The following is a 19,142-nucleotide window of genomic DNA, read 5'->3' on the forward strand; positions in this document are numbered from 1 at the left end:
GAGTGTCAGCATTTGTAATCACCTCCAGGGATCCGTCACTAGTATAAAACCGCTCCTGCTGATGCAGACCGCTCTCTCAACCACCCTCTCCATTCCTCCATATCTGTCCTATAGTTCCCTTACAATGGCTCCCTTCGGAAAGATCTATTCCTACCCCAACAACCCTCGGGTTGTCAAGGTGCGTTGCGTCCCGCTCCATCCCCCGCATCCCTATACAAGGCATTCCTGCTAACAGGCGACAGGCCCAAGCCGCCGCCAACCTGAACGGCCTGGAGCTCGAAATTCCCGAGTTCAAGATGATGGAGACGAACAAGACCCCGGAATTTCTGGCCAAGTTCCCCCTCGGCAAGGTGCCGGCGTTCGAGGGAGCGGACGGCACCCTCCTGGTCGAGTCCGATGCCATCACCCAATACATTGCCGAGAGCGGCCCGGCCGCTCAGCAGCTGATGGGCGCGACGCCCGCCCAGCGTGCGCTCATCCAACAGTGGATTCTCTTCGCTGATGGTGAGGCTATCGCGCCTGTCGTCCAGCTCGTCCTCCCGCGGGTGGGGTTCCGTGCGTTCGACGCGGCCACGGAGACGGCTGCGCTGGAGAAGTTGGAGCGGTCGCTTGCGTACCTCGAGAAGGCCCTTGTGGGACGCACCTGGATTGCTACCGAAGACAAGCTCAGTCAGGCGGATATTACGGTGGCCTCGGCGCTGCAGTGGGGATTTGTCTTCGCGATTGACGCCGAAATGCGCGCCAAGTACCCCAACCTTATGTCCTGGTACAAGCGCACCATTGAGGCGGAGGGTGTGAAGCAGGCCTTCGGCGAGCAGAAGTACATCGAGAAGCGGGAGACCCCTCAGGCTTAGACGATCTCTGGAGATCGTGAGTAGACTCATGAATTATGAATGGAATTGGATTACATCCGGTGGGAACACGCTCCTAAGAATAATATATAAGGGATATCCGTACAATCACCCAATTAAGCCATAATACACACCCCGTCGCAGGAACAACTACAGACGAGCCACCGGGGGTCCGTTACCTTTCTCCTTCGATAGCGTCTTGGCCAGTCCCCGACTGGCAAAGTCGGCGATCGCCATGTTGGTGATCATCGGGTTGACGCCGCTCGCACTGGGGAACACCGATGCATCCATGACGTACAGTCCCTTGGTGCCCCAGACCTGGCAGTCAGCGTCGACCACGCTCGACCGTGGCGACTTGCCCATGCGGCAGCTGCCCATCTGGTGGGCACAGGCGAACAGGGTCCGCTCGGGATCCAAAGTCTTGCGGCGGAGTTCCGCCAGCCACGACTGGAGGGCTGCGTTATTGATACCCTCTGCGTCGTCGGCATTTGCATCCACCGGGCGGATGAAAGGGGGCATGTCGCGATAGGACGTGTGGAATTCCTTTGCGCCCGAGATGTAGGCGATCTTGGCGCTGGCCGCGATCGCCTCCAGTATGTGTTTACGGTCGTATTGAGACACCGTGTAGTCGACGCGGCACCGTCCATCAACGGGATCAGGATACACACGACCGGGATCACGGTCCTTGGTCAGCGTGATGAAGCCGCTCATGTGAGGCAGCTTCGCCACGAACTTTTTGTAGTCGAGGCCATCGCGCCATCCAAACGCAGGCAAGAAAGCGGGAGGAAGCATGGTGACACATTCGATCTTGACGCCATGACCCTTGCCGTCCATGTCCTCGAGTTCGTTCACAACGGTGGTCAGGCAGGCGCCCTCCCAGGGCCGGGTTTCCTCATCGAAGATTGAAGCCGCCAGGACAACTGCACCAGTCAGTGATCGTGGCCAGGGAGAGCCAAGAAAAGCTGTCTGAACTTACCAGGATGGAGGTGGAGGTTCCGGCCAATCTGCGAATTCTTGAGTCCGCTACGCAGCAGGAGCAAGGGACTCTGCAGGGAACCACACGAAACGACAACCTTCTTGGCCTTGATGATGACCTTGCGCTTTCGAGCACCCTCCCCGGAAAGTCCCAGATACGAGTCCCGCGAGGTCCACGTGCCCTCAACCCCAGAGGCAACCTGGCCTCCCTTGGTATTTTTGAAGAGGACCTTCTCCGCCCGGAAGCCCTCCATGAAGGTGGCGCCCGCATTGGAAGCGTCGGCGAGCCAGCTCTCCGTCGGACCCTTCTTGCCGGTTGAGTGACAGCCCATGGTGCAGTGCCCACAGTAATGTTCCGTTCCACCGGTGTTCTGGGGGACTGGGTTCGCCGCGTAACCCAGTTTCCGAGCACCTTCCAAAAGCATACGGTTCTGATGGTTGTGGTTCTGGTGGTCAGCGCTGACACCCATCCGGTCACACACCCGGTCCAAGCAGCGCTGGAACTCCAACGACGTGAAGAAGGGAAGGCCTCCGTTGGCCCATTCCTGACGGACGTAGCCTTGCGTTTGAAGAGAGGCGGACCAATTAACAGTGCCACCACCACCCCAGGTGGAACCGGCGAAGATACCCATGGTGCCATCGTCAGTCGATGTTGCTGCGCCGGCCTCAAACAGAGAGTTCAGACCCTCATTGAAGCCCATTGGGAAGTGCCGCGATGAGTACTGGTAGGACTTCTCCACCACGATCACCTTGTGGCCGGCCTCCGCCAGGTTCTTCGCGGTAACACCTCCTCCACAACCACTACCGACAATGACGACATCCGTCTCAATGGTTTCTGGCTCATCGCCCGGTGGGATTTGCAAGAACTTGTAGGGGAAACCTTCTTCCGGTGTTCCATGGATGGGGACTCGAGGGAATCCCAGGACGGGGCAGATGGTGGGACTCGAGATAATCCACGTCCGTTTGAAGATGCCCGACAGGGCCCGGTACACCGCGCGTAAGGGAGGCAATCGGGAAGTTTCCCAGCCGCGGAAGATCTTTTCCCGGACCTCCAGCGGTTGGTTTTGGACGGGGGTCATGGATCCCGTGAGGATCAAAGAGCCCGCCTTGGTACTGCATAACCCCGTCAGCTAAGTGCCCGGAAGACTGACCGAAAGGAAGGAAACGTACTTGAGCGCTGTCAGGATAAGGCTGATGCCATTCCGACCCTCCTCGTGGACGAATTGGGAGAATAGGCGCTGCACGCCATCTCGGAAGCCGGGATTTGAGGAAGCGTTTTCCTCCAGATACCTGGTCGCCAGAGCGGCGGCGTCCGGGCTGTGGATTCGCGCGACCAAGTCCGAATGGGCGGCATCATAGTCCGACTGGGAAATGACCTTGGCGACGGGGGACTTGGGCGCAGACGGCGTGCGGATGGAGGGGATGACAGAGTCGGCCAGGGCCAGCAGGGTCTTCCATTGCAGTTCGGAGAAGACCTCCTTGGTCGGGACGGGTGGCAGAGCCACGTCCAGAGGCGTGTAGACGGCCTGGTCAGTCATGGGGACCGTGGATGATGGTACTAACGATAGAGACAGCAGGGCGGACAAAGGCGATAAGTGGAGGTGGAGACGGGGTATGAGATATAATTATAGGGTGGGCAGAGGGCGTTGTCTGCAGAAGCAGCCCCCATGTGTTTTGTGCCCAGACGGGAAGGACTTGCGAAGCCGACCGACGGTTGATTTCCCGATTGAGGAGTAGCATAGCGGGGAAGTTTAGGGAAGCCACGGGGGGAGCTTCAGCGATTGTCCATCCGCTGTGGGGATTGCAGATGTCGATGGAGATGGCCTCGTCCTGATGAGCTGGTCAGTGATCGTCCAGGGTATCGAATCACGAGGGAGTACGAACCCCTCTCTATGCACAGAGATGCATAGATCGAATTGAAGTCCAATGGAGGGACCGACGAGAAGCTGGTTGACCCAGCTGCAACCGAGGCACCGTCGTTCAGATCACAAGATGTGGGTCGAGGTTAAGGAGAGGGTTGATCCAGTGAGGGTTCGCCTGCGGATGGATCGACAGGTGGAGAGAAGGTTCAGCTGAAGGTTGTCCACGAGAGTATGATGGTATGATGCGAGGAGATGGAGAAGAAAAAGAGTTGCAGAAGAAGATGATGAAGGGGAAGAAAGGATTATGTAATCCACGATCTATACAGCCAACATACTCTGTTCGAATCTATCAAGGATATAGTATGAGGTGAAGTATCCTCGATCAAAAAAGTATTCTGCCGATATTCATCGATAGCCGTTTCTACCCCAGTTTCTACTAGTCTATACGAGGTAGTCCACTGTAGTCTACCGCATATACTGCATACGCATGCGCTGGTGTACTCGACCTTGAGCTGCAAACAGAAGGCGGTCAGGCGCATCCTCACGTCAGCTTCATCATCATCTTCAACTTCCACTTCACCTTCCACTTCTCCCTTTTCTCCTCTCCATCTCCCACAATGACCTCCCCTAAACCTCCCTCTCTCCCGCCCGAAAAAGTCTTCTCCATCCAGATTGGAACCGAACTATTTCGCTTGTCTGGCGCTTCCATCGCCTCCGATGGTCAGTGGGCCCCAGCCATCATCCTCTTCCTTCGGCTGAACTCACTAAACCTCCTAGAGCTCCCTCGTATTTCTCGCGATTCTTCGAGGAGCAGTGGAAACACGCCAACAGTGATGGCTCCAACATCCGCACGCTCTACATTGACCGCGATCCCACCACCTTCAAGGACATTGCGCGACATCTGCAAGGTCTTCCACCGTCGTCACCATCCTCGACCCTCACTGACACCCCGCAGGATACCATGTGCAGCCGAAAGACGGCGAGGCCTTCGTGAAGCTTTTTGCCGACGCTCAATTCTACAGCTGTACGAGCCCCATCCCCACCCAGTGCCTCGCCTAACCCTCCCCAGTACCCCGACTCATCTCCCAGCTCTTCGAATCCGAAATCATCATTCAGATCGGCGACCGCCCCTTCAAGATCCCCCGCGACATCTTCTCCGGTCCCGGGGACTCCCCAAATTTCTTCACCCTAGGCTTCGGCGCCTTCTTCGCCTCCCCGACGGAAGTCTTCCCGGGGCTCAACCGCGACGGTCTCCTGCGCCCCCCGGCCATCATCCCGCCCAGCGTCCCCAATCGCTCCGGCGACATCTTCGCCCAGCTCCTCCACCTCCTACGCGGCTACCCGCTGCAGATCCGCGACGAGACCCATCGCGCCGAGCTCCTCCGCGACTGTCGCTACTTCCACCTCCGCGGCCTGGAGCAGAAGCTCATCCCCCACCACATCAGCGTCAGCCCCAGCACCTCGCGATCGGAGATCCTGCTCCGGCTCGAGGACGTGCGGCGGTCGGGCATTCGCCTCGCTCCGCCGGAAGCCGGTCTCGCCACCGGCGCCCTCCGCGTCCAATATGCGCGGCCGTTCGTCGACGAGAACCCCCACGATCTCATCCTGGAGATCGGCAGCGACAGCACAATCCTCCCGACCCCGGGGAATCTCACCGGCGAGCCGAAATTCCTCGGGCTGACCGGCGCGCGCTTCGCCAGCTTGGCCCAGATCATCGCGGGGAAGGCGACGGCGGAGGCGGGCCCGCCGGCATCGCCCCCGCGCGTCCTCGCCGCCATCACCTCCACCACCGACCTGACCGTCGATGGCGTGTCCATGGCGCCCGCCGATGCGTTCCACGACCCGACCATCTCGACGGATGCGCCCGTCCCCGCGAAGCGTCGCCGGGTGGACTCCGAGCTGCCGGACGTGTGGTACGTGCGCAACGGACACTGGGACGTGCGGTTCACGCAGGCGACGACGGAGGAGCCGCCGACGGTGTTCCTCATGGCCGCCAAACTGGACGTATACACGGATGCGCGCCAGCGACACAAAGCGCGCGCATTCCTAGGTTCATAACGGTGCTGCTTGTCATCACATCATAAATCATTCACTCATCTCGCACGAGTCGTAGTGTAGTCTATTCCTTCAGTCCGAAAAGCCCTCCCATTCCTCATCCTCCTGATCATCATCATCCTCCTCCTCCGCCTCATCGCAAGGTCCATCTCGAACAAACCCGGCCACAAAGAATCCCCCGGTTCCTTCCTCGTCACCGGGCCAGCACCGCAAACACCCCTCCAACTGCTCGTCGGACAGATCCACTGTAAGGTCGGCCGCCGACGGGTCCCTCCGGATCCCCCGATGGGTCCACCTCTGCAGCCCCTCCGGCTGCTCATCACGACGCAAAACGCGCCATCCCCGACGGCGCGCCACATCGGAGGCCAGCACGCGCGCCACAACAGCCTCGTTCTCCACCAGATGGATCGAGCACGTGCTGTACGTCACGCGGACGGCCGCGGGAAACCCCAGGGCATGCTCGACAATGCGGGTCTGCAGGTTGGACAGCTTCGTCAGCCGGTCCGGGTCGAGGTGCGCGGTGGCCAGCTCGTTCTCGTCCTCGGCGTTGCCGGCGTCCGTTGCCGGCGGATCCGCCTCCACCGGTCGCGGATTGCCTTTCTTCCCGCGCGCGGCGGACTTACCCCGCGCCGTCGCGGACCGGTCCGCGGGCAACACCAGCCGCGGGACGTCATCGCGGCCGATGATGCCGCTGCCGGAGCAGCTCGGGTCGAGAAGAAGGCCGGCGACGGAGCGGAAGCGGGGGTCCGCGTGGTCGAGGGCGAGGAAGTCCTGGCCGGGGAGGACGGTGACGGTGCGATCGGCGCCGGCGGTGGCGACCATCTTCTGCAGGGTTTTGGCGCGGAGCGGGGACGCGTCCATGGAGATGATGTGGGGGTGGGTGTCGTCGTCCTGGGCCGCTTTGCGCTTCGCCAGCAGCGACGCCAGATGGGTTGTTTTGTTCCCCGGCGCGGCACAGCCGTCGACCAGATCGCCGGACCAGGCGTTGACGTCGGGTTCGTCGCCGAGCAGGAGGTACGCGGGGAAACACGAGGCCTTGTCCTGGAGGATGATGTCGCCGCGGCGGTAGGCCGGGAGGGTGGACATGTCGGCGCGGGGCGGGAAAGCGAGGAGATCGGGGATGTGGGGGTCAAGGAGGAGCGTGTGGGCATCGGGGGAGTCGGGGTGGTCCAAGGCGGCGAGCGAGGCGACGCGGGTGTGCGTCGCGAAGGTGGTGGCGAGCTGGGCGTCTCGCGACGAGCGCAGGTTGTTGACGCGCACCCAGCGCGGATACACGGGGGCGGCGGGGTCGCGGACGGCCTTCTCGCGGCGGACGGCGTCCTTAAGAGCAGCGACGGAGGCGCAGCGACGACGCACGCGGGCCTTGACGAACTCGGCACTCAGACGGGTCTTGTGGCGCTCGATGCTCTGGCGGAGCGGGTGGGAGGACGGGGCGGCGATGCCGTTCTTGGCGAGGAGGTGGTCGTGCACGAGGAGGAGGGCGAGGAGGGGGGTGAGCTGGTCGGTTAGTCAGATGAGGGGGTGGACGACGCAGAGGATGAAGATACCTTCGGTTCGAGCTGCAGAATGCGGGCATTGTCAATGACTTCGGCGAGGACGATGTCCCATTTGGCGGCCTCGACGATGAGCGCGTAGATCTGCGCGGGGGAAGCGCGCAGCGAGCGCGAGGAGTAGAGGCGCGATTTGAAGGAGCCACCGGCGGCGGGGGCCAAGAGGACGCTGACGGCGTCGTGGTAGAGCGACATTGGATGTTGGGAGAGAGAGAGAGAGAGAGAAAAAGAGGAAGAAGGTGGTGAGCTCTTGATTTGGAGAAATTTGCGGTGTTTGTTGTGTTTGCACTGTCTGGTCCTTCCCCGAATCCTCTTGCTGTTCCTCTTCCTTCTCCTCTCTACTTTCCTCTCTCCGCTCAATCACCATGCTCCAAACACACATTCTCCCCCCGACGGAGCCCTCATCCCCCCGGTTCCGCGACGCGCTGGCGGTGCGCATCGCCGTCTTTGTCGACGAACAACACATCCCGCTCGAACTCGAAGTCGACGCCGAGGACTCGCGGAGTTGGCACTGGGTGGTGTACGAGGGGACGTCACCAGTAGCCACCGCGCGCCTGGTGCCGCCGCCGGCGGTCGAGCCCGGCGGCCAGCACGAGGAGCCCCGCGTGCGCATTGGACGGGTGGCGGTGGTGAAGGCGTACCGGGGGCGGGGGATCGCGTCGCAGCTGGTGCAGACGATCGTGTCGTGGGCGCAGATGCATGCCGACCGCCTGGAGGCGGGGACCGGGGCGCGATGGAAGGGGCTGGTGATGGTGCATTCGCAGGTGCCGGTGCAGGGGGTGTACGGACGGGTGGGATTTGTTCGAGACGAGGCGATGGGACAGTGGGAGGAGGATGGGATTGCGCATGTGGGGATGTGGCGGCGGGTGGAGGTTGGAGGGACGAAACGAGGACAGTGATGGAGTCTAGAGTCTACGCCGAGGGGGGAGGCGGCATCAGGAAACAGGCAGTAAAATGCATTCTATACCTATGCAGCCAGACGCCAGAAACGAGAAACAACCAAGCAAGCGCAACAGATCGTCGCTGAACAATGACGGGGTATTCGGACAGTCAAGGAAAAGAACGAAATAAGAAAACCTCCCGCCTCTATGACGATCGAAAAGCAACCAAGTCAACTCCAACCGGATCCGAACCGAGACAGTAACCGACAGAAAGCAAACGTTCTAGCACTCGTGTATGGGAAAGCGCTGCCAGAGGAGGAGATTAAGCGGCAGGAAGTAGCGGGTAGGGTATCGTGAATTAGAAGGTGCTCCAGTTCCAGCCCCGCGGCACACTAGCAGCGATTTCGGTGCTCTGGCCCAGGACGGCCGCCAGGGCGTTCTTGGCGTCCTCGTCCTGCGAGGCGTCGGCGCGGCTGGGGGGGTCCGGTTCGGCGACCGTCGCGGGGGAGGGCTGATTCTGCGCATCGAGGAGCTGCTGGATCTTGTTCAGCCGGTCGGAGCGGCACTCCTCCCAGCGGCGGTAGGCGTGCCAGCAGAGGTTGCATGCGCGGGAAGGGACCCCGTGGGGATGAAAGCGCGCATCCTGGTCGAGGGGGACGAGATGGGGCGTGTGGGAGGAACAGAAGACGTGACCGCAGTGGCGGCAGTGATGACGGCGCAGGAAGAGACCGAACGAGGAGCGACAGGTGGGAGAGTCGCAGCTGGGCGAGGCCGAGTCGGCCTGGAGTGGGTGAGCATGGGATGGAGGATTGGGGGGATGATGCGAGATTAGGTGCCCGGTTCGCAGCAGCACGCCATCGCGGGAGCGAGAGGGTATATAGCGCTCACCTTCCAGTGGTCTCTGGTGGGCGAACCGGTCACCTCGCCCAGATGTTCATACTTCATCCACTCATCCTCGGCCAGTTTACTGACACTGGCGGTGGAGGCGGTTTCGAGAGTGGACCGACGACTGATGGAATCGTGGTCGTCGGGGACGCTGTCGACGGAGCCGAGGATGCTGCGAGGCGGCGTGGGCGGCGAGGAGGCCGCCTTCTGGGGACGCTCGGTGGGACGGAGCGCGGCCGGGACATAGAGAGGGCCCTTGGGAGGGCGTAGCTGGCGGGACGCGAGCGGGAGATAGGGTTGACGAGGGGAGGTGGGCGAGTTGTTGGTGGGAGTGGTAGAGTTGGAGTTGACGGGGGACGGGTGACCGTAGATGGAGATTTGATTTGGGGGGGAGGTGATAACGTGAGTCGCCATGGGGACGAGTAGAAGGAGGTGAGGAGAGAGGAGAGCGTGTGTGAGTGTGAGTGTGAGTGTGTGTGTAGAGGAGAGTAGACGAGAGGAGAGGAGAGCGTAGGGAGTAGAGAGAGGTGTGCAGGGTGTAAAGTAGAGGATAGTGGCAAGGCGGGGACGGAGGATTATTTAGTGTTCCATGCCGGTTCCATGCCCTCATCGCTTCCCGAGGTTGCCTGCATCCCTGACCGCTCTTTGGATGCACTCGGATCTTGATCGTATTGATTCGAGGAGTCTCCTTCTTTCTCTCTCTCTCCTCGATCCCCGACTCTCCGTCCTTCTTTTCCTTTTGTTCCTTCTCCTCCTGCCGCGAGTTCGACTCGTATAGGAGACTGTAAAGGGAGAGAATCCGGTCGACGATGATTGGCTGTCCGAGCGGTTGGGCCGCCCCACCGATCCAAACTGGACGAATCCATGAATAATTACGCAGGACAGCATATCAAGCCTCCAGCCTACTACCCTTTCTGTCGAAGTCGCTGGAGCATGGATTCTTCCCAATCCTCTGTCTGTCTTCGTCCCGACTCCGTATCAGGCCCGATTGTATGAATCAGGATGAACGAAGAATGAATTCATCCGGATCCCGCCTCGAAACCACTAGCCCGTTCAGGAAACTGTTAGAGAGACCCACTCCACCCCGATTGGTCGCCTCAACGGCTTGCTATCGGCGTGTCCTGATTGGTCCCATTTGCTGCACGCGCCGCTGATTGGTCCCGGCCCCGACCATTATGTCACCACTCGTGACTGCCCGAGGTACACTGTAGTAGTACTGGAGTAGTACTAGTGTCGTTCGGGAGTAGTTCTCTACGCTGGACTGACTACTCCATACCCCGTACTGCCTCCTCATAATACTGTCTACTGCTCTTAGGCACCTCATCTACACACGGAGGATAAGTCTGAGTCCTCTGTATACGCCCTCCGGCAGTCTCATCTACTACCAAGACGATATCCATCATCTCCCAATTCGGTATTCCCGATCCCTCCCACGGTTCCCTTCCGCGGAGCTCGTCTTCACCCAGCCGATCCCTTTCCCATTCTCTGGTTGTCTCCACTGATGGTCTCCTAGTCGTCCGCCATCCTGCCTCCTTAGGCAATCCTGCCCCGGGCGGGTTACCGACTCGGCTCATCTCCCTAGTAATTGCTCGCGTGTCATTTGAAGGCGGATCTCCCTCGGTTGAGGAAGCTGGCTGGGAACCCCCCAGCGCACCACCTTCGGCACCGTTTCTCGAATCCCGCCGATCCCGCTCTAACACTGGGAAATCCACCACCAGCGGTTGTCCCGTCCCAATTGCCCCGCGAACGCGGTGCTGGGATCCCTTTCCATTCTCCCGCCGACAGCGATCCGCGCCAAGTCCGAGTCCTACTCACCACATCGGAACTCCACGTGATCCCCGGATTCGACCATCTGACGGACCTACACCAATCAGCAATCACCACAATGCAAGAGGCGCAAAGTACGCTAAACTGGTGAAACTGAAGTGTACAGTACAAAATATCGCCATTATCCTAATGACAATTGCCAACTCCCGTCAACCCACTGGCAAGTATGTCTCGTGTATTTATGACAGTTTCCTCGCCATCAGCTACCTTCCATCATCTCCACCTCCTCATCGGTATCAGAAGTCCGGGACTGGGGTAGTACATGCTGTTCAACCAGAAGAGAGCCCTTGGGCGTACGAGGATATTGCGAGGTGGTGGCTAACCCTAGGCGATGGGGATATTTCCACTCTAGAGAAGTCCCCGGGGAACCTTCCCGACATGGGACTTGTGATTCCTACTAGTCGCTAACTTATAATCTCACGAAGACGGCCTCTTGACCTCTCTCAATTAAACTCCCTTCATATAAGACTGACCGGTCATTGGGCCTTGCGATTTGAACCTTCTTCAGAGTCGAGTTCGCCGTATCGGCGGTACTTTTCTCTAACGTTCCAAATCAGGTTATCCAAAATAGCACGATTACCCGATCCTCGTTCGGGCACCGGCTACGACCTCTCGTCTCCCGCAAATGACCCCGGTTCTGTCAGAGTTCCCAATCCTCGGAGCTCTTGTAGAAGTCTTGAATGGCCCGTCTGTTGATTTCACCTCGATCGGGCGGTCACTGACCACCTAGTGCTGGGGGCTGTGCGCACGACGATTTGGGTGACCGGGGAGATGTTCTTGGGGCGGCCTAGGTCCGGTACAGGCCATAGACCGGTTGGACGATGCCCTTGTATGGCATGCCGGCGTGGAAGTTGATTAGACTCTTCCAGTGCCATTGTCGAAAATGGTCTCGGCCTGTCCCTTGTCAATTCATGTTTATCCCAGGGGCTGAAAATTTCCCTTTCAGGACGTATCTCCAAACAGCCCGTACGGTGATAGTCCTCACACACCTTCTCGGAAGCATCGACGTTTTCTCCGTCTACTTCTCCTGCCACGAACTGAGCAAGACGATGCTCAGTGATGCTTTCCCCATCGAGCTCGTAGTCCGTGCTTTTCAGACCCCTAAAGTCGCCGTCGGACGAGTGATTTTTGCAGTGGGAGGCTTAAGTTGATTAGAAAGTCTTCGAGGACCATAGAGCAGGATCTTATAGACCAGAGTAAGACTGCGAGTAAAGATAGTAGGTGAATTAGCGGGAAGCGGGATCCGGAGACCGGACCAGTGTCCACCATCCTAAGTTAATGAACACCAGATTTTAGCAACTCATCTATGATGAATATGAAGCTCTCACTCACATCCTCAATAGCACTAACGGGTTAACTGGCAGCGTAGAGAATAGAGATGACCGGAACATGCTGCGTCTTCAATAACCGGGTGCGCATAGATATCTTCGGGCTCATAACCTGTTGGACACGGGGCTTGAGCAAAGTCCCTGAGAATGGTAAACTGCATTAACTCGCTTCGCTCTGAATTGTCTGGTACATTCATGGGACTCAGTTAATGTACTCCCCGCTGGCTAGAACTGGATGCATTTCCCAGGAGACCAGACGCGCGGATATATACACCCAGAGAGCAGAGAGCATGGAACCCCTATGCCACCGTGTATCGAATATATACAAGAGCTTGGGATCGGAAACAGACAACAGCACCCCTATTATCTCTGAAGGGTAGTTCCTTGTCGACCTCGCGGCTATCATGGCCAACACCAACACCCGGCCAAGAACTATACACCCTGCATTATAGCACAAACAGGGATGATTGAAGCCCAGTAATCAAACGAAATTAGCAGCCACGTAATAATCAACCAAAACCCAGCTAAAGGGTACCTGGTCCCCACGCAAAGGTACCGTGGCCGCATTCAGTCTACGACGTCATACTGTGACATCTACCATATTCGCACTGCCAACTAAACTACCATCCGTATAGGCAGGCATCAACTACCCATCACGCCCCTGACCCTGCGTCTTCAAACAAAAGACAGAAACAACAGTCGGTAGGCGACATCAAGATCAAAATGAAGCTCTCCGTCTTCAGCGCCAAGTCCTACGACAGACAGTACCTAGACACCGTCCGCGACCACGACCACCCGGCCCTCTGCGAGATCATCTACCACTCATTCGCCCTCTCATCCGAGACCGTCTCACTCGCTCAGGGCAGCGATGCCGTCTGCGTGTTTGTCAACGACACGCTGAGCGCCCCCGTGCTCCACACGCTACACGGCTACGGCGTGCGGGCCATCCTCCTCCGCTGCGCCGGGTTCAACAACATCGACCTCGGCACGGCGGAGCAGCTGGGCCTGTTCGTGGCCAACGTGCCGAGCTACTCGCCCGAGGCGGTGGCCGAGTTCGCGGTGGCGCTGATCCAGACGCTGAACCGCAAGACGCACCGCGCGTACAACCGCGTCCGCGAGGGCAACTTCAACCTGGAGGGATTCCTGGGCCTGACGCTGTGCGGGAAGACGGTGGGCGTGGTGGGCGTGGGGCGCATCGGCCTGGCGTTTGCGCGCATCATGCACGGCTTTGGGTGCCGGCTGCTGGCGTTTGACCCGTTTGGCGGCGACGAGTTCCGCCAGTACGGCGAGTTTGTCGATCTGGAGACGCTGCTGGCCCACAGCGACATCGTCAGCCTGCACTGTCCGTTGACGGAGAGCACCCGGCACATCATCAACGAGGAAACGCTGGCGCGGATGAAGCCGGGCGCCCTGCTGGTGAACACGTCGCGCGGCGGACTGGTCAACACTCGGGCGACGATCCAGGCGCTGAAGACCGGCCAGGTGGGCGGGCTGGCGCTGGATGTGTACGAGGAGGAGGGGAATCTGTTCTACAACGACCACTCGGGGGAAATAATCCATGACGATATGCTGATGCGCCTGATGACGTTCCACAATGTGCTGGTGTGCGGCCATCAGGCGTTCTTTACGGATGAGGCGCTGCGGGAGATTGCGTCGGTGACGCTGAGCAACCTGGAAGACTTTGTCCTGCGGAGATCCTGCAAGAATTCGTTGGTCGTGGAGGGCCATTTGATGGTGGCGTCGGATAAGGAGCCGGTCCGGCTGTAGGTCTAGTTGTTCTGTATGGAATGGCATTGCTAGAGGGGTATTTCATGTACACGTTCTCCGGTTCGTAATCGTCCCCGGACATCTACGGTCTGATGGAGTAGCTACCTCAGGCATTGGCCGAGAGGGAATCGCAGCCAACGCAGAGTCTTTGGGAGGATTCGGTGGCCGTGGATGATCAAAGGGACGACTGCGATCAACCACATGAGATACACCAGCAGAACAGCCGCTGTCATGCGTAGCCTCTCGCCCATGGACAACACCATCCTCGCCTGTTGGGCGTCCTCTCCGCCATCCGCCCGCTGCTCCAACGCCGCTGCCATTTGGCACGCCACCCGATGGTTGATCTTCTCCCACGTTGTCTCCTCTGCATACCGCCGGGCCGCCGCCGCCAGGGTAGGCCGGAGCGATGGGTGAGCGGACACCTCGCGAGTGACTGCGACAAACCGGTCCAGATCATCTGGGGGAACCAGATACCCGGTTTGCTGGTGCTGCACGATATCGGACGGTCCGCCCTGGTTGCGCGCAATCACCGGCAGCCCACTCGCCATGGCCTCCAGCACCACCAGCCCGAAAGTCTCGGTGACGGAGCAGTGCAGGAAGACGTCGGCAGAAGCGTACGCGCGGGCTAACGGGACACCCGTGAGAAAGCCAGTGAAGATGACATGCGCTCGCACAGGGTCGAACAGACGGTGGACGCGCGTCTCGACCGCGGGATTGCGATTCCCCCCGACGATGAGGAGTTTGAAGGCAAGTTTGGACTCGGCCAGTCTCGTCGCTGCGCCCGCGAGGAACTCGAAGCCTTTCTCCGGTGCCAGACGACACACACAGACCAGAATGATCTCACCGTTGGGGGCGATGTCCTTGCGGTAGGCGTCGTCGCGACGAGAGGGATGAAACAGCGCCGTGTCGACGCCGCGTCCGAGACGGACGGATCTCTCGACCGGCGCACCGGCGGTCTTCAGATAGGCCAGCACTGCTGCGCATGGATAGAAGACCGTGTGGACCGCGGGATGGCGGAAGAGATATCCCTGCACCGTGGCCAGGAGCCAGACAGCGAAGCGGTCCAGCGGCGCCGGGAAGATGATCTCGCTGTAGGCAGACAGGTCCGTCTGGAAGTTCAACAGCACCACGGGAGGTCTCTGTAGCTGACGCATCTGCAGGAGCACCTGGAAGCCCAGTGACGCCGGACTGGCGACATAGATGATATCCGGCTGGAAACTGCGGCGATAGACGTCGTCCAGACGGAATGGATACACCACGGTCAGATCCGGGTTGTAGGGCAAGGGATAGCCCGGCAGACGAAGATCGCGGGCGACAGAGATCTCCCGCGCGGCCTCAAACTGCGGCGCCACGACCACCACATCGACTCCATTGCGACGCAGATACTCGACCAGACTGGTGGTGGTGCGACTGACGCCGTTGACGGGGCCGAACGATTCGGTGGTGAGCAGGATGCGTTTGGAGCGGAGGACACTCGGGAAGCTTGGAGCCATGACGAACAATGCACCCAGCAGAACGAGCAGAGCGCGCCAAAGCATCTACCAGGACGGCCGATGTGCCATCATGAGGCATTAATAGTCGGCCGCCCTCCAGATTGTCCTGCCCGTGGATGATGATCATGCGTGTGTCCATCCACACGCCGGCTGCTCTTCTCAGGGCTTCACCCGACCACGTGGGGGAGGGGATGGATGAGGAGCAGAGAGCAGTCCTCCAGTGAACGGACATGATTTGGCGCGTGCAACAACATCGCAGATGAAGAGATGATCGTGCAGGGTCTGTGGCGAGAACGACCCCGCGGTGATGCTGCATGTGCAGGGTCTCACTTGCAGCCTGGCATGTTGCAAAGGGGGGGGGGGGGGGGGGTTTTCTATACATCAACATCTATAAAACCTCCTGCCCCCTGCATTCCCCCTCTCTTCTACTCCATCTACCCCGATACATTTTCCGTCTCCCATGAACTTATCATGGACGTGCCAGTCTCTGCCATCCCCTCCTCGGAGGGGAGTTTTGACGATGCGTCGGCTTCCACCCGGCCTACGACGCCCTCGTCCAGCCCGTTATTCGAGAAGACTCCCACGCTCGATGAGCTCCTCGCCCAGTGCTCTCTATCCAGGAAGACTGCGATCACCAGGATCTGCGTGATAGGCGCCGGCTACGTCGGTAAGCTTCATCCTTCCACTCCCCCTCGCACCTGCGCCTACTGACCGACTAGGGGGCCCAACCGCCGCAGTGCTCGCCCTGCACAACCCACACATCACCGTCGACGTCGTCGACCGCGATCCCCGTCGCATTCAAAAGTGGCAGTCGCCGCATCTCCCCGTCCACGAACCAGGCCTGGACCGGGTGGTGCGTGTGGCGCGCGACGGCGCCCTGGTCACCTTGGATGCCGACGCCGACGTCGACGTCGACGTCGATGCCGTATCGGAGGGACCCCAGCGCACGCCAAACCTGCACTTCACCTGCGACGCGGCCGGCAGCATCGCCCGAGCCGACATGGTCTTCCTCGCCGTCAACACGCCCACCAAGACGTTCGGGGTCGGCGCCGGCCGGGCGACGGACATGACAGCCGTGGATGAAGCGGTGCGAGAGATCGGCCAGCACGCCCAGGCGGGGGCCATCATCGTCGAAAAGAGCACCGTCCCCTGCGGGACGGCGCAGCGGATCCGGCAAACCGTACGTGAGAACCGAGCGCCCCGATTTTGTCCTGCCCCATGACCACTGACGCACGCAGCTTGCCACCCTCCGGCCCAACACGCCCTTCGAGGTGCTCTCCAACCCAGAATTCCTCTCGGAGGGCTCGGCGATCGCGAACCTGACGGCGCCCGACCGGGTGCTGATCGGGTCGGCGGACACGCCGGCGGGACGGCAGGCGGCGCAGCGGCTGGCAGACCTCTACGCGGCGTGGGTGCCGCGCGGGCGCATCGTGGCGGTCAACGCGTGGTCGTCGGAGCTGGGCAAGCTGGTGGCGAACGCGATGCTGGCGCAGCGCATCAGCAGCATCAACGCCGTCAGCGCGATCTGCGAGCAGACGGGGGCGGCGGTGGACGAGGTGGCGCGCGCCGTGGGCATGGATGCCCGGCTGGGGCCACAGTTCCTGCGCGCGGGGGTCGGCTTCGGCGGCTCGTGTTTCCGCAAGGACATCGCCAGCCTGACGTACCTGGCCGAGTCGCTGGGGCTGCCGGACGTTGCGGCGTACTGGGACCAGGTGCTGGCCATGAACGACGCCCAGCGGCGGCGGTTTGCGCGCCGCGTCGTCGACCGGTTCGACGGCAATCTGCGCGGGCGCAAGCTCGCCGTGCTGGGCTTTGCGTTCAAGAAGGACACCGGCGACACGCGCGAGTCGCCGGCCGCCGAGGTCATCCGCGCGCTGCTGGAGGAGCGGCCCGCCGAGATCGCCGTGTTCGACCCGTACTGCGCCGAAGAGGATGTGTACCGCGAGCTGCAGGGGGCGCCGCGCGTGCGCGTGCTGGCGGATCCGTATCTGGCGTGCTCGCGGGCGCATGCGGTGCTGGTGCTGACGGACTGTGAACAGTTCCGGAACGCGCCCGTGGGCGGAGGGGGCGGAGCGGGGCGGAGGGAGTCCGACGGGGACAGTCTGTTCGCGGCGTCGCGCGCGGAGGTGTGGACGTCGGCGTCGAACGGAATGGGCTATCGCCTGGCCCCGCAGGAAGCCTGCCCGGAGGACTGCTCGACGTGCCGGACGACGGCCAGTCGACCGACGGCGACGGAACCGCTGGAGTGGGCGCGCGTGGCGTACAATCTCCAGGAGCCCAAGTGCGTGTTTGATGGGCGGGGGTTCCTTGATGCAGCGGAGATGGAGCGGCTGGGGGTGCAGCTGGTGACGGTGGGCCGACGATCTGTGGAGGGAAGATAGACCTCAGGATACCCGGGATAGACTGACACGACTGCGTATTATATTCGAAGTATAGTAATATCATATAGTAATATCATGACATGGCCATAAAAAACCAAAACGACTCTACAGCGACGCCTCGAACTTGCCCTCGATCTCCTCGACCTTGGCCACCGCGCGCCGGTAGCCGTCCTGCTTCTCCAGCGTGTCGACATAGGCCGCCAGCCGCGGGTACTTGTCCTGGAGGGGGATGCGCATGGCGGCGGCGATGACAGGGAAGCTCATCATGATGTCAGCGGCGGTCAACTGCTTGCCGCAGAGGAACGGGCCTCCGTCGGGGGCCGACTGGAGACGCTCCTCGAGGAAGTCGAAGTTGGCGAAGACGTTCCGGTGCAGGAAAGCGGATTCGACCTGCTTGGCGACGATGCGGGGGATGGGCTTGATAAAGAAGGGGACGGGGGCGTCTTTCAGGGTGTCCATGACCAGCTGCATGACCAGGAAGGGCATGAGGGTGCCCTCGGCGTAGTGCATGAAGTAGCGATAGCGCATCCACTCTTCGGACTCGGCGCCGATCTGGCCCTCCTGGCCGGCCGGATAGCGCCGGGGGACGAGCTTGTCGCCGCCGAAATGGTCGCAGAGATATTCGACGATGGCGGCGGACTCGGCCAGGACCAGCGGCTTGGTGGTGTTGGGGGTTTCGACGGTGAGCACGGGGGATTTACCCAGCGGGTGGATCTTCTTGAGCTCTGGAGGAGCTAGCATGGTCTCCGGATGACGCTTGAAGGTCTTGAGGTTGTATTCCAGTCCGAGTTCCTCGAGCAACCAGCAGATGCGCTGGGAGCGGGACTTTTCGAGCCTGCTGGGGGTTAGATTGGGTAGGAGAAAAGGAGGGGGACATACCAGTAGAGGGTGATGGTGGCGCCTTGGTTGGCCATGATAGAGGTGGTTGAAGGAAGAGAAGACGTACGCAGTTGTGCGCAGTATGAGGTCGATGTTGGATTTATAGTGGATGATCGACCTCGGGATGTTCAGCCTGTGAAGGTGCCGATCGGGGGGCGGTTGCGCCGATACGAGCGAGAGAGTATGATCTTAGTATCTTACGGCAGTCGGAGAGATGATGCAGTTGAAGGATGTCAGATAGCAGCTGTGGCGTGAGTAGAGTCACTGTAGAGCCACGCAGTCTGTTCGAATCCCGTGGGAAATTCATACATTCATACATTCATACTGTGTACTCTGCACGTTAGAACACTGTCTCGTACGGTCTGCTTACTGGCTCGCAGTGGATACCGCAATCGTCATAGCTGGGTA

General features: G+C 60.3%; 9 protein-coding genes across 9 annotated transcripts; 4 read left to right on the top strand and 5 right to left on the bottom strand.

The window, feature by feature from the left end:
• Positions 1 to 124: 124 nt before the first annotated feature.
• Positions 125 to 854, top strand: BDV59DRAFT_203477 (glutathione S-transferase family protein; the record flags this gene model as incomplete). Its single annotated transcript, XM_073694276.1, has 2 exons — positions 125 to 178; positions 243 to 854. 2 exons carry the CDS (start codon positions 125 to 127, stop codon positions 852 to 854), a joined length of 666 nt encoding a protein of 221 aa, XP_073546337.1.
• A 73-nt stretch (positions 855 to 927) lies between these two features.
• On the bottom strand, positions 928 to 3,677 carry BDV59DRAFT_66050 (uncharacterized protein). Its single transcript, XM_073696860.1, has 3 exons — positions 2,997 to 3,677; positions 1,828 to 2,939; positions 928 to 1,771 (listed from the first exon to the last, which is right to left on the bottom strand). The coding sequence occupies exons 1-3, from the start codon at positions 3,362 to 3,364 to the stop codon at positions 1,002 to 1,004; spliced, it is 2,250 nt and encodes a 749-aa protein (XP_073546338.1). The 5' UTR covers positions 3,365 to 3,677; the 3' UTR covers positions 928 to 1,001.
• A 628-nt stretch (positions 3,678 to 4,305) lies between these two features.
• Positions 4,306 to 5,746, top strand: BDV59DRAFT_203479 (uncharacterized protein; the record flags this gene model as incomplete). Its single annotated transcript, XM_073694277.1, has 4 exons — positions 4,306 to 4,412; positions 4,466 to 4,596; positions 4,644 to 4,712; positions 4,758 to 5,746. 4 exons carry the CDS (start codon positions 4,306 to 4,308, stop codon positions 5,744 to 5,746), a joined length of 1,296 nt encoding a protein of 431 aa, XP_073546339.1.
• Positions 5,456 to 7,851, bottom strand: BDV59DRAFT_66063 (rRNA (cytosine-C5-)-methyltransferase RCM1). Its single transcript, XM_073696861.1, has 2 exons — positions 7,291 to 7,851; positions 5,456 to 7,240 (listed from the first exon to the last, which is right to left on the bottom strand). Exons 1-2 carry the CDS (start codon positions 7,486 to 7,488, stop codon positions 5,816 to 5,818), a joined length of 1,623 nt encoding a protein of 540 aa, XP_073546340.1. The 5' UTR covers positions 7,489 to 7,851; the 3' UTR covers positions 5,456 to 5,815.
• On the top strand, positions 7,659 to 8,192 carry BDV59DRAFT_203481 (GNAT family N-acetyltransferase; the record flags this gene model as incomplete). The annotated part of the gene is made up of 1 exon (XM_073694278.1): positions 7,659 to 8,192. The coding sequence occupies one exon, from the start codon at positions 7,659 to 7,661 to the stop codon at positions 8,190 to 8,192; it is 534 nt and encodes a 177-aa protein (XP_073546341.1).
• Positions 8,117 to 9,930, bottom strand: BDV59DRAFT_182070 (uncharacterized protein). The gene is made up of 2 exons (XM_073690328.1): positions 9,063 to 9,930; positions 8,117 to 8,955 (listed from the first exon to the last, which is right to left on the bottom strand). The coding sequence occupies exons 1-2, from the start codon at positions 9,471 to 9,473 to the stop codon at positions 8,533 to 8,535; spliced, it is 834 nt and encodes a 277-aa protein (XP_073546342.1). The 5' UTR covers positions 9,474 to 9,930; the 3' UTR covers positions 8,117 to 8,532.
• A 3,205-nt stretch (positions 9,931 to 13,135) lies between these two features.
• BDV59DRAFT_194270 (glycosyltransferase family 4 protein) lies at positions 13,136 to 15,474 on the bottom strand (the record flags this gene model as incomplete). The annotated part of the gene is made up of 2 exons (XM_073692367.1): positions 13,136 to 13,885; positions 14,203 to 15,474. The coding sequence occupies 2 exons, from the start codon at positions 15,472 to 15,474 to the stop codon at positions 13,136 to 13,138; spliced, it is 2,022 nt and encodes a 673-aa protein (XP_073546343.1).
• Positions 15,475 to 15,945: 471 nt separating this feature from the next.
• ugd1 (UDP-glucose dehydrogenase) lies at positions 15,946 to 17,908 on the top strand (the record flags this gene model as incomplete). The annotated part of the gene is made up of 3 exons (XM_073695308.1): positions 15,946 to 16,141; positions 16,194 to 16,654; positions 16,713 to 17,908. The coding sequence occupies 3 exons, from the start codon at positions 15,946 to 15,948 to the stop codon at positions 17,853 to 17,855; spliced, it is 1,800 nt and encodes a 599-aa protein (XP_073546344.1). The 3' UTR covers positions 17,856 to 17,908.
• On the bottom strand, positions 17,908 to 19,044 carry BDV59DRAFT_66110 (glutathione S-transferase). Its single transcript, XM_073696862.1, has 2 exons — positions 18,735 to 19,044; positions 17,908 to 18,690 (listed from the first exon to the last, which is right to left on the bottom strand). Exons 1-2 carry the CDS (start codon positions 18,767 to 18,769, stop codon positions 17,961 to 17,963), a joined length of 765 nt encoding a protein of 254 aa, XP_073546345.1. The 5' UTR covers positions 18,770 to 19,044; the 3' UTR covers positions 17,908 to 17,960.
• Between the last annotated feature and the right edge of the window lie 98 nt (positions 19,045 to 19,142).

This window comes from Aspergillus ambiguus (genome assembly GCF_047715705.1).
Source record: "Aspergillus ambiguus strain CBS 117.58 unplaced genomic scaffold BDV59scaffold_24, whole genome shotgun sequence".
Lineage (NCBI taxonomy): Eukaryota > Fungi > Ascomycota > Eurotiomycetes > Eurotiales > Aspergillaceae > Aspergillus > Aspergillus ambiguus.